This window comes from Tamandua tetradactyla, chromosome 1 (assembly GCF_023851605.1).
Source record: "Tamandua tetradactyla isolate mTamTet1 chromosome 1, mTamTet1.pri, whole genome shotgun sequence".
NCBI classification, from domain to species: domain Eukaryota; kingdom Metazoa; phylum Chordata; class Mammalia; order Pilosa; family Myrmecophagidae; genus Tamandua; species Tamandua tetradactyla.
The window spans coordinates 24317301-24330161 of NC_135327.1; the positions used below are offsets into that span (position 1 = coordinate 24317301).

The window sequence follows — 12861 nt, forward strand, 5'->3', positions numbered from 1 at the left end:
AGTTGGATTTTGGAGTGTTTCAGAAAGGAATGAAATTGGTTGTGTTCTGGTGAACTCCAGATGAGTTTGTCTTCTTGATTAGCCCAGGATCTTTCAAGGGCAGGGACATTAATTTCTAAATCCCTGTTCTTTTCAGAGACCATGAGAAATAGAATATGCTCAATAAACAATCACTTTCTCCCATGGCTTCCATTACCATCTACTTTTTAAGGATTCTGAGATTTATCTTTCCAGCCAGCTTCTCTCCTGAGTTTCAGAATACAGCCAATTTCATTACTCACTCAGCATTTTTTTCTGAATGTGCCACAGGGACGTCAAGTTCATTATGAGCCAAACTAAATTTATTCCTCTCCCCATCTTGCATCTGCTTCTTTTCCATGATTTGCCATCTCGGTTTGGAAGCACCATCTACAAGTTGTTCAAGACAAATCTAGAAGCCATCCATGACATCCCCCTTCTTCACTGCTTTCCCTTATTTAACTATTCACCAAGTCCTGATAATTGTGCTCCTTGAATTTATTTCTCTTCAAATGTAGACACCTCTCTCTACCCCCACTGCCTCCACTCTTGTTCAGGCTACCATCATCTCTCATGTCAATTGAAGCCACCTCTTCTTTGGAATCCCTGTCTCCAGACCAGACTCCTCCTATCCATCTCCAGCGCTGCCACAGTGACCTTTCCAAAAGCACAGAACTCATTTTGTCATCTCTCTGTTTAAAACCTTTCAAGGCTTCTCCCTACCTACAGCTAGGGTGACCAATTTGTCCCAATTTACCTGGGCCTTTCCCAATTTTAGAATCAAAAGTCCTTCATTGTGGAAAACACTCCAGTCCCTCCTGGCCTGGGACTATCCCAGTTTTAAAACTGAAAGTCCCATTTCCTGGGAACCTTCCCACACCCACTCAGTATCTATTCCCTGCCCCACACCCACTCACTAGTTTCCCCCACCCCACACTCCACATTCAGGTCTCAGCTTAGAGGGTTCTTCCTCCAGAAAGCCTTCCTCAACTCTCAAGTCTGAGGCTCACCCCTGTGCTTCTCGGATCATGGAACCGGTCACTCTGTTCTCAACTAACTGAAACGGGTGAGGGAAACAATCTTGTTGGTCTCAGTTGGATTTCTCCACCACACTGTGAGGTAGAAGCCTATAAGGGGATCGGATTCCCTATAAGCAGAGCCCAGGATGAGAATTCTTGTGCATGTGCTTTATTGAGGGCAGGCTTTCAGGAGAAAAGAGAGTGAGGGAAGCAGGACAGGGCAGAGGAAGGAGCTGAGCAAGGATGTGTGTTCAACTGGATTCTAGCATCAGCCTGATCTCACAGGGAACTCTAGAGCATGAAAGCCTGGCCTTGGGGCAAGAGAGGGGGAACTCGTATTCTTCTATCAGTTAGTAGTTGGCTAGGGGCTGACTTGAGGAGAGAAGAGGGAAGTAAACTTCCAGGCATTTCCCAACAAGATAACTCCTCTTAATCAGGAGCGGGTCTCTGAGGAAGGGAGCAGCTGTGAGCTGTTAGCAGCCAGCACACACAGCAGCGAGGGAAGGATACAGTGGTCAAGGAAGGGAGATCTGGGTGGACCACCAAAAGCACATACCAGAGTACCCGCCAGCAAGCTGGCTACAACAAGCTGCTTGTCCAGGGCCACGTAGGTAGTAACCAGCAGAACCAGACCCCAAATCCCGACCTCAGTCTGGCCAAATCCCACCCCACCTACAATCAACCAGATCTGGTTGCACTTTCACAGGCTAGCTTGCTCCTGTTTCCTCTCTGCCAGGGAAGCAGAGAGGAAAGCCGGCTGCAGGCACAGCCCTAGGAGGCTGGGCAAGGAGGAGATCAGAAGTAAGAATTTGAGAACCTGAGTCCTGGTGCCCTGTGAGGAAACCACAGTCAGAACTGCTGCTAGGGACATCAGGCAGTGAGATTCCACTCCACTTGGCCTGACTTCCGTGCTTCAACAATGCAGCTGAGGAAATCCACCTGCTCATGGCAGAAAAGCCTGAACAGGGAGTCCGCCCCTTCCAGACACATGACTTCCGGAACTAATGACCCGCCCCTTCCGGATGTCACCTGACCCCATCCTTAAAAGCTGCCCCGCCAAAGCCCTTGAGCGGACTCTCCTCCCTCTGTTTTGGGTTCTGTGAGCTCTGCCCGGGAGCGCAGAAATAAACCCTCTCACTTTAAATTTCCTGATCTACTTTCTTTCTTTCTCACCCTCTTGCTACCTAAACCTTTCAATCTGTTCACAGCAGAAAAGCCTGGACAGGGGGCTTCTGCAGACGGTGAGAATAAATGTTCTTGGAGCCAGCTCTGATTATAGGCCATGCCCACAGCTGATAAAGATGATCCAGAGCACAGAAATGACAAGGCGGGCTGGAGACACGAGAGGGCAAAGGGTCTGTTTGGAGTCTCCCATGTACTAGATCCTGTATTCCCATTTTTAATTAACCTTCCCAACCATGTAGGAAAAAAATAACTACTATAGAACCATTTTACACATGAGGAAACTGAGATACAAGGAAGTTAAGTGATCTGTTGGGGTCAGAGAGATAATAAGTGATAAGAGTGGGATTTTCAAGCAGACTTGTCTAGGTCCAAATAAAATAGAATGAAGACCTTATTTCTGGCTAATGTGTCCATGTAAAATGTCCATTCCCAGATGTCAGTCACTGTGCCATCTATGGTCATTAACAAAGCTGATGATAGTGTTATCATCCTCCTGTTACAGATGAGCTGAGACTCAGAGAGGCTAAGTGACTTGCTCAGACACACAGCTAGTAAGTGGTAGAGGGGTTGGTGCAAGAACTTCATAATAACTCTGCCTGCATTTGATGTGTACATGCCTATACAGATAGGTGTGCTTAAGCTAGCCACTGGGCACACTGTTGGTGAAAGTTCATACTGTAGAATCTATTCTGCTCAACCACACCATCTGTCCATGTGATACAGTCGCCTTTTAAGAACCCTGCTGAGGAGTGATTTGAACAGTGAATAAAAAAGTATTTGCAAAGTTCCCTTTGGGGAATGGTGAGAATGGGGGAAAATTCAACTTCCCCAAGTTGAATTCTTGATATTCTCACAAGCAGTGTGGACAACCAAAGCTGTAGGCTGAGCCCCCAGTGTTGGGGTTTGTTCATATGAAACTTAACCCCATAAAGCATAGGTCAAGCCTACTTAAAATTAGGCCTAAGAGTCACCCCCAAGAGAACCTCTTTTGTTGCTCAGATGTGGCCTCTCTCTCCAGCCAACACAACAAGCAAGCTCACCACCCTCCCCCTGTCCACGTGGGACATGACTCCCAGGGGTGTGGACCTTCCTGGAAACGTGGGACAGAAATCCTAGAACGAGCTGAGACTCAGCATCAAGGGACTGAGAAAAACCCTAGAATAAGCTGAGTCTCAGCATCAAGGGACTGAGAAAACCTTCTCCACGAAAAGGGGAAGAGTGAAATGAAACACTGTCAATGGCTGAGAGATTCCAAACAGAGTTGAGAGGTTATCCTAGAGGTTATTCTTACACATTAAATAGATATCACCTTGTTAGTCAAGATGTAATGGAGAGGCTGGAGGGAACAGCCTGAAAATGTAGAGCTGTGTTCCAGTAGCCATGTTTCTTGATGATGATTGTATAATGATATAGCTTTCACAATGTGACTGTGTGATTGCGAGAACTTTGTGTCTGATGCTCCTTTTATCTACCTTGTCAACAGATAAGTAGAACATATGGAATAAAAATAAATAATAGGGGGAACAAATGTTAAAATAAATTTAGTTTGAAATGCTAGTGATCAATGAAAGGGAGGGGTAAGGGGTATGGTATGTATGAATTTTTTTTCTGTTTTCGTTTTATTTCTTTTTCTGAATAGATGTAAATGTTCCAAGAAATGATCATGATGATGAGTATGCAACTATGTGATGATATTGTGAATCACTGATTATATATGTAGAATGGAATGATCAAAATAGGAATGTTTGCATTTGTTAGGTGTTTTTTAGTATGTAAAAAAATAAAATAAAGAAAAGAACCCTGCTGAGGAACAGGACCTGAGCTAGCTTGGCAGCCCCTCCCCCACTGTCATCTCCCTCCTGCCAGGTGAGGGCACTTCAGGGACAGCGGCTGGAGAGTGGTGTCCCAGCAGGTTCTGCCGCCTCAGTCATGTAGCCTTACCAGACAGAGGCACAGGTTAGGCCTTAACCCTGGAGGTGGGCAAGTGGGTCAGAGCTGACCCCAAAGAGCTGCAAATCCAGGAGGGAGAAACGGCCTAGGTCTCTACCTGCAGTTCAGACAAGAGCGTGGAAATGCCGGAGAATCAGAGGAGGGAGATATTAACTCATCTCAGGCCAGAGGCTTCCTAAAAAGACTAGAAGCATCTTGGACTTCTGATTTCTAGCAGCTGGGGACTCTGTCCATTTCTTGCCCCTGCAGGTGACAGGGCAGCGAGGAGACCCCCCAGGAAGCGGCCCCCCAAAGCCGAGGGCACCGCGAGCAGGCGCGGGGGACAGCTGCGCCGGAAGGAGCAGACCGGAAGCAGCCCAAGTCCCCGGAGGAAGCCGGGAGAGCGCGGAAGACACCGAGAGGAGTTGGGGGAACAGGAGCGGGGCAAGGCAGGGGGGGCCTGTGAGGGAAGGAGGAAGAGGGAGGGGAAGGCTTCCCTTGAGGAGCAGAGAGCACTCCCCAAGAAGGAGAAGGAGGTTCCAAGGAAGGAGGAGATGTGGACGCAGCTGAAGAAACACAGGTGAGTTGTGACTAATCAGAAGGGTTTTCATTTGCATTTTCCCTCTCCTTCCAGGCCTTTCTAACCTCCCCTGATGAGGGTCCAGTGTCCCCCTTCTTTGTGAATCCGTGGCTCCCGCTCTCTCCTCCTGCTTCCCTTTCCCCCTCCCTGCTTCTGCTCAGCATCTGGGGCAGGATTGGGAGGACAGTCACTGGCCACCAGAGTTGCAGTGGCCACTGGGCGCTCTCGACTGCAGTGTCTCGTGTGAGGTTGGTGTAAATGGAAGCTGTGGGTTGGGGGCAGGTGACATGGCTGCAGGGATGGGAAAAGATCCCAAGTCTCAAATTCCAACTGGTGACTCACCACCACTCTTGAAGAGGAGTTGCTGAGAGAAAGGAACAAAATTGTATTTAGGAGTCATCAAAGGGCTTAAATGACCACTTTCCCAATTTGGACCTGTTTCCTCTTTTATGAAATGTGGCATTGGTCTAGAAGACAAATGCTAGGATTTTGTAGCTTCATTATTTTTTGTCTCCTTTGTTCAATGACCACTAGCACCAATGGGTTAATAGACAGAACCAGTGTATGGAATCAGCAAGTAAGGATTTTGGTTCCAGTTTCTGCTACCAATTTTGATGTGATTCCCCCCCCCCTCCCTTTTTTCACTCCTTGGGGGTGATATATGCCCTACTCACTTCTCAGGATGTTTTAAGAATCCCCTGTGATGATAGAAGGGGAAGATTTTTTTTTTTTTTGCATGAGTAGGCACCAGGAATCGAACCCGGGTCTCCAACATGGCAGGCAAGAACTCTGCCTTCTGAGCCACCGTCACAATGCCTAGATGGTGAAGTTTTTGAAACAGTTGGAAATATTGGGATTATGACAGAGTTGATGCTCCTTCCTACTGATTCTAACAAGCCCGGCCATCTGTGCCTACACCTATAGTTGGGTGTTCCACTATACCTTTCCACCTTTGCAGAGAGATAACCAAGGCCCTCAAAAGGGGGCACTGGTTTCTTATGTCACTGAGCCAGCCATCCCTGGCTCAGTTAAGGCTTTTAGCTAAAGAGCTAAATGGTGCACAGTGTCCCTAGAAATTAAAAGGGGACTCTTGGTGGACCCTGGGGTCCCTCCTATAGAGGGAGCTTATACCATCCTAAACAGACCACAAGTGTCTGAATAACAGATGGAAAGTAAGGGATACAGGAAAGGATTCATTCATTCAACTTTCAGCAGGTATTTATTGAGTGTCACAGTGGGGCAGAGAATTGAAAAAGACTCAATCCCTGTACCAAGATGCGACAGTCTAGCAGGGCAGGTAAGACACAGGCACCAGAAAACATAAGTCAAGGCAGAAAGCAATATGTATGCCAGAAAGGATTTGATGGAGTGCTGGATTCATGTGACCCAGGGCGTCAAATGTTTCTTCTTGGAGAAGGTAAGCATTTCGATAAGGCTTTGAAGTAGATATAGAATTTGAACAAGCAATGACTGAGTGCACACACATACACACACACCAACTGAGGGATCACCCTAGCAAAGATTCAAAGGCATATATCATGGGTGTGCCTGAAAGTATGGCAAAAAAATCCCTGTGTTTTAGACTTTCCAATTCAAGAGCTAGAACCTCCTCCTCCCCATTTCCATCCGAAGACTCTCTTTCGCTCCCCAGGAGTTAATTGGAAGCTAAAACTCACAGTGCCAGCTGCAAACTGGTCTGTAAAACCTGCAGTAACCCAAGCCCACATCCTGATATCTCCATGTATGAAACCTGCTTATACTGCCCAGGCATTGCCTTCTCGAGCCCCTCCTTTGCCCCCTTGTCAGCCACTGTCTAGCTCAGCTGAGAGGCTAAGTCCACTGTTTTTATTAAGGAAGGACTCAGAAGAGCAAGCACAATAAGTTGGATGAAGTGGCAGTTAAGTCCAAAGAATTATCTGCAAGAAGGGGAGGTCATCACGCTAAAGGTTTCTAGCTGGAAGTTCTCTGGAGCTGTGCTGTCTAATTTGAGAGTTCCTGGATAGCCACTGAAATGGGGCTAGGGCAACTGAGGAGCTGAATTTCTAATTTAATTTCATTTTAATTTGCTATTAATGCAACTGAATTGACACAAAAGTTAGTACTTAGCTTGGACAGATGTAGTTTAGAAACTGATTTTATTTTGAGGCAAAAGCATTTCTTCTGAAAAAGATACACATGTTTTGTCATTGCAGATACAAATATCAAGGGAAAATGATGTTTGAGTACTGGATGTGAATATTAGAAAACTTTTAAGTGTGTTTGGAACAATTTGGTTATGTGACTCTCCTTTTTTAACTTTAAGTTTTACGAAATTCAAATACTGATCAAGTATGTCTGATGAAAACAGTGTCTGAATGAGATGTGCTGCAGGTGAAAAATCACCATGGGATGCTGAAGACATAGTACCAAAAAAAAAAAAGTGTGAAACACCTCAATTTTTAAATCAATTACATGTTGAAATGATAATATTTTTATATATGGGATTAAAGAAACTGTACTATTAAAATTAATTATATCTGTTTCTTTTTACTATTTTAATGTGGCTACCAGAAAATTTAAAATCACAAGTGGATCACATTTTAGTTCTATTGGACAGCACTGTGCTAGAGTGTCCTGGGTGGGGAGGACTCATGGCAACTAAGTTAGGGGGTGGGCAGCCTTCCCTGGTGCCTTGCACTCTGATAGGCAGGGTAGGGGGTCACTGATGGCCTCAGTCAGAACTGTCTCACCTGCCCACTTCTCCCCATTCCACAGAGCCCCTGAGGACACTCACTTCCTTTTCAATTCTCCTTTGCATCTTCCCTGGCTCTACTTCCAGATCATCTTCCTTGGCCTCCAGTGTCTCTGGTGGGGAGTCTCTGCAGGAGGAGGAACTGGCCTGGATCCTGGAGCAGCTGGAAGAAAAGAAGAAGCTCATTGCCACCATGCGGACCAAGCCCTGGCCCATGGCAAAGAAGCTTGAGGAGCTCAGGTGAGCAGGTCGGTGGTCAATCAGGGCCTCTGGACCCCTGCAGGACCCAGCACATCCAGAGGGGTTGACAAGAAGAGGGATTCAGCCTGCCACTCCACTTTGGTCCCTCTCTGTGCGGCGCAAGCACACCACCGAGGCAGAGCCCTGTTAGAGGTGAGGCTGGGACGAGCACCAAGCAGGGCCTTGGGGAAGAGACAGAAGACTCAGCACTCTAGATCTACAACCAAACCCTTCCATTGCTTGGCTGCCCTTTCCACCCCATACCCCACTCATCTGTGGCTTCTGTGCCTAACTTGCAACCCAGTCCCTTTCTCAGGAGGCTTTCTGTGGACCCCAACCTTAACAAGTTGAGATCTCTCTTGTGTTCTTCAAGCACCCAGAATGTCTCCATGTATGGCACACTTTTTTTTTTTTTGGAGGGGGTGCATGGTCCGGGAATCGAACCCGGGTCTCCTGCATAGAAAGTGAGCATTCCACCACTGAACCACCTGTGCACCCCAACACACTCACACTTCTAATGATCTGTTCAATGACAAGAGCAGGGAGAGGGTTGGTCTTAGCTAATCTTACATCCCTAAGGCCTAACACTGGGCCAAGCTTATAATGACGCTCAATAAATATTGTTCTGTGAATACTAACAGGTCTCATACCCATGCTACTCACTTTTATCTCCAACTCAACCCACATCACTGGTTTGCATCTGACAAGCTAGCACACAGGGCGTCTTACGATTCTTGAGTCTGTTCTGGAGTTTTGAGGTCAAGGGCAAGGGTCACATAGCTTCACTTCTGGTTTTGCAGTGAAAACTCCCCATCCCATAGTATTGCTTTCCCCAACTCCTTTCTTGGCTTTTCTGCCACGTGGGTGGGGGTGACTCCTCTCTCCCCTTTCTTCTATATAAAACCCATCTCCCCAGGTTCCTCTCACACAGAATTTCCTTGTTGCTCAAGTCAAACTCTTCGTGCTTCATTATGTGGAGCCATTTGTCAGCCAATTCTTGACACTTTTGACCTCACTATTTACCCCAAGAGTCACATCAGAGATTCTCGCTACATGATTCCAGTGTGGAATCTGACAAGGGTTCTAGAACTCTGTATTTTGAAGGAAGTGTTTTTGTATCTGCACAGTCCAATATGGTAGCCGCTGGCCTCATGGGGCTCTTGAGAACTTGAAATGTGGTTACTGCAACTGAGAAACTGAATTTTTTTTCCTTTTGTTTTGTTTTAATTTATTTAAATTAAAACTTAAATGGTTGCCTGCAGCTAGTGGCTACCATTTAGGCAGTGCAGCTCGAGGCAGTGGGCTGTGTTCCCTCCCTGCCTCCTCTTTCTGAGCCCCTCCTCTCTGCTCCTTCTGGGCTGAGTCCTTACCCTGTCAGCAGAGGCAGAACAGCCGTCTGTCATTCTAATAAACTCATCCCCACTCAGGTATCACCTGAACACATCTTTTATTAACAGTGGAAAAGAGCAACCTTGATGCTTATGGAAATGAGATCTCCAGCTGGCTGGAAGGCTCAGGGGCCATGAAAATCCCCAAGAGCTAGTCACCCACCCAGAGGAGAATCTGGCATCTCCTCCCTGCCTCTGCAGGGCAGAGTTCCTGCTCCTGCCAGTTTGGGGTTAGCAAGTGCTGAGAAGCTGAAAAGACCATGTCCCTCTCACTGCAGTCAAGTGTCTCTCCAGCAAACAGCAGCTCTCTTCCATCTAGACATTCTTCTTTCTTTTCCTAATCTTCCATCTCCCCCCCACCACAAGATTCCTTATTCTACACTCAGGTGTAAGGCTGTCAGACCTCTGGCTCCATTCAAGTCAGTTCCTCTGTCTAAAGATCTTTGCTTCTGCCAGCCCAGCTAGGCAACTCCTATACACCCTGTAAGACCCAAACCAAGTATCCCTCCTTGCAGGGAAGCTCCCATTACCCCTTCTGCACTGAGACTGAGTTACTCACTGTCCCTCTGTCCCTAAGGCTTGTCCTCTCACTTGACTGAAAGCTCTTGTTTGCAGAACTCTTGTTTTATTCATCTTTTCATATTAACTCTTTTTATTTATAACCAACATTTGTTGAGTATTCCTTATGTGCCAGGCACTGTTCTGGGTGCTTTGCATTTAGCAATACATATGATCCTCACAACAACCCTGGAATGTAGATATGGTCATTATTGTCCACATTTTACTGATGAGAGGAAACTGAGGCATGGAGCTATCAAACAATTTGCCCAAGTTCACAGCTAGTTTAAGTGGCCCAGCCAGGATTTGAACTTAGGAATTCTGGCTCCAGAGCCTGTACTTTTAATTTGTAATCACCTCTTGAGCACCTCTTTGCTTCACGTATGATTTCCTCTTCTGGTAGTTAAAGTCTCCAACCGTATAATGATGACAGACTGCATCCTCTTTGTTAGAAGCAGTGAGGTGGGGGCCCCAGCCTCTGGCCCAGTCAGGCGGCCAGCTAACTTGTGCATAATTATTGTAGACAATCTAAGAAGGATGGCAAGGCATAAAGAGCAGCACTGGTGGATTGGGGCAAACCTGAGATCTCAATTCTGCCACCTCCAGAATAGCTGCTTGACCGGCTACTCAGCCCCTCTCAGGCTGGTTTCCTTCCCTTAACCTCATGTTCTCTACTCGTAAAGTCTACCTCACAGGGTTGTCCTGATGGATTGGAAATATTTATATAATGTATGTGGTTAGATTCAGGCGTCAACTTGGCCAGGTGATGATGCTCCGTTGTTCAGTTCCTGTGGACTTAAATCATCAGCATTCCTCCATGGCTGATTGCATTTGTGGTAGGCTGAGGAGAGTGCCTTCTACAATGAGTGAGGTTTAATTTAATTAGCTGCAGGCTTGAAAGAGAAAGGTCAGAAGCGAGCTCAGCAGCTCAGCATACCTCATCTCAGCACTCGCAGCTCAGCTCAGATGTTTGGAGATTGCAGAAAGAAATCACCCTGGGGAAAGCCATTGGAACCCAGAAGCCCGGAGAGAAACCCAGCAGACATTATTGTGTGCTAGCTGCCTTTCCCCTGAACTATAAACTTTTTTTTGGGGGGGGGGGGGTGCATGATCAGGGAATCAAACCTGGGTCTCCCATATGAAAGGTGGTCATTCTAACCACTGAGTTACCCATGCACCCTGAACTATAAACATTCAACTAAGCAAATCCCCGTATTAAAAGCTGATCCATCTCTGGTGTGTTGCATTCTGGCAGCCTTAGCAAACTGAAACAAGTGCAATTAATCAATTATTATTTCTATTATTACTAAAGCTCAAACCTCTTTGTGACAGACATTATGCTGAGCCTGAGAGATGAGAATGGGGTACAAAAATGAATCAGAGGGTGGGCAATGGTGGCACAGTGGCAGAGCTCTCGCCTGCCGTGCCGGAGACCTGGGTTCATTTCCCAGTGCCTGCCCATGTGAAAAAAAAAAATTTAAAAATCAGAGAAGGACATGGACAGAATTGATAATGATACAACATAGAAAGTGATGTTGGCACATGAGCATTTAGTGCCCATGAGTCTGGTATGTCTGCTTTAATCATAGGATCAATCAGGTGTGCCCCTCTGCTTTGTTAGAAGCCTGAAATCTTAGAGGATTCCCAGACTGCTCTTCAGAGAGCTCAGGAGACTTCCACCTCCAGGATAATGGAATATGTGCACTTTTGCCTGTTCCTCCCACCAAGAACTGCTGAATCCCCCGGTCGTTATATATAAAACAAACCAAGTAGACTCTGAAAGGTGGAGAGCAGAAGGCAGACCATCTAAGGACCTTGGAGTAAAGGGGAACAACAGAGTGGTGAATTTCCTGGGTTTTCCTTTGGCCTTAATGTATCCCAAACTGGATATTGGAGAAGCCAACAACCCAGAAACACCAATGGATACAGACAAAAAAAAAAAAAAAAAAAAAGGAATCCCCAGAAAAGCCCACTTTTTCTAGCCAAAGGACCAGGAAAGGGACAGACTAGCAAGATGGCGACGTTGTAGACAGTAACTGCTCAATTCCAGCCAAACACCACAAATAACACTGCAGCTCCTCGTCCAAGCAGGGTGTCTAGACCTCTACCTCCACCAGACTTAACAAGGTCCCCAACTCCACTCCCCACTCCACCCACACCCACATTGGAGCAGCATTAGAGGAGGTGTGCTAAAGCACGGGATTTAAATAAGATGCAGAGCTTTATAACATGACACCCCTTCCACCCCACTGGACATGACCAGTCATCCTGACCACGTTGTACAAACTGTAACTTGGGACACTATGTCTAGAAGAGAAGTAGTAAAAGGCAAATGTGAGGGATCCTGGAGTGGCATTGGAGGTGCAGCTGCCCCTGGAGCCCTTTAGACAGGGTCTTTCTCCTCTGCTAAGAGTCGGAGTAGTGCAAGAAGGTCATGGCCACCTGCCAAAGGTCACCTTGAAATCCAGGCCTCTGGGATCCTCCCCAACATAAAGAATCTCTCCTCCTTGGCCTTTTTACTTCATTTCCTAAACTACATCTGCATCTGGTGTGAGGAGAGGTGAGCTTGCAGGGTGGGGGGAGAGGGTGTTCCTATCTGGAAAAGACATTGCTAACAAGGAGGGGAGAAAAGCCCCCTACAGAAGTAGAATTTGCAGCAACTGGGAAGCACAGAGCCATGGGCAGTGTTTCCATAAACCAAATACTAGAACGTGGCATTCTGGATCACAGATAATGCGTTAGAAAGAGTTTGCTATTAAGACATTAATGTGTTATTTGCACATACACACTGCTTCCAGAAAGACTTGCAATGACCATCAAAACTCTTAAACAGGTGGGCCACAGTGGCTCAGTGACAGAGTTCTTGCCTGCTATGCCAGAGGACCCGGGTTCGATGCTCAGTGTCTGCCCATGTTGAAAAAAAAAGAAAAATTAAAAAAAAAAGCTCTTAAACGGTGGACTCTCCACAGTGTCTAGTCCTTGGGGTTTGCACCCAGCCCTGGGCAGGGCCCTCTGTTCTCTTGAGGGCTCTCATGGGTCTGGGCCAGGGTCTGGACACAGGGAAAAGAAGCGTTTGCTGCTGGGCTCTATGGCTCTGCCTGGAGCAGAGAATGTGTAGCTGATCCCAGTAAAGCAGACACACAGCCCAGCTCTGGACCCTGGTGTCAGGAGCTGGGCAGTCGGGCTCATTAAACAGACCTCTGAGATATCTCA

The 12861-nt window shown here is 46.8% G+C and overlaps 1 protein-coding gene across 1 annotated transcript in view; it reads left to right on the plus strand.

Moving 5' to 3' along the window:
- Positions 1 to 2319: 2319 nt before the first annotated feature.
- The window catches only part of TMC2 (transmembrane channel like 2), a 68014-nt gene continuing 57472 nt past the window's right edge, over positions 2320 to 12861 (plus strand). The window contains exons 1-3 of the mRNA XM_077156824.1: positions 2320 to 2392; positions 4422 to 4731; positions 7550 to 7702. Of these exons, the coding sequence (XP_077012939.1) occupies positions 2320 to 2392; positions 4422 to 4731; positions 7550 to 7702 (536 nt within the window). The remainder of the gene's footprint in view (positions 2393 to 4421; positions 4732 to 7549; positions 7703 to 12861) is intronic.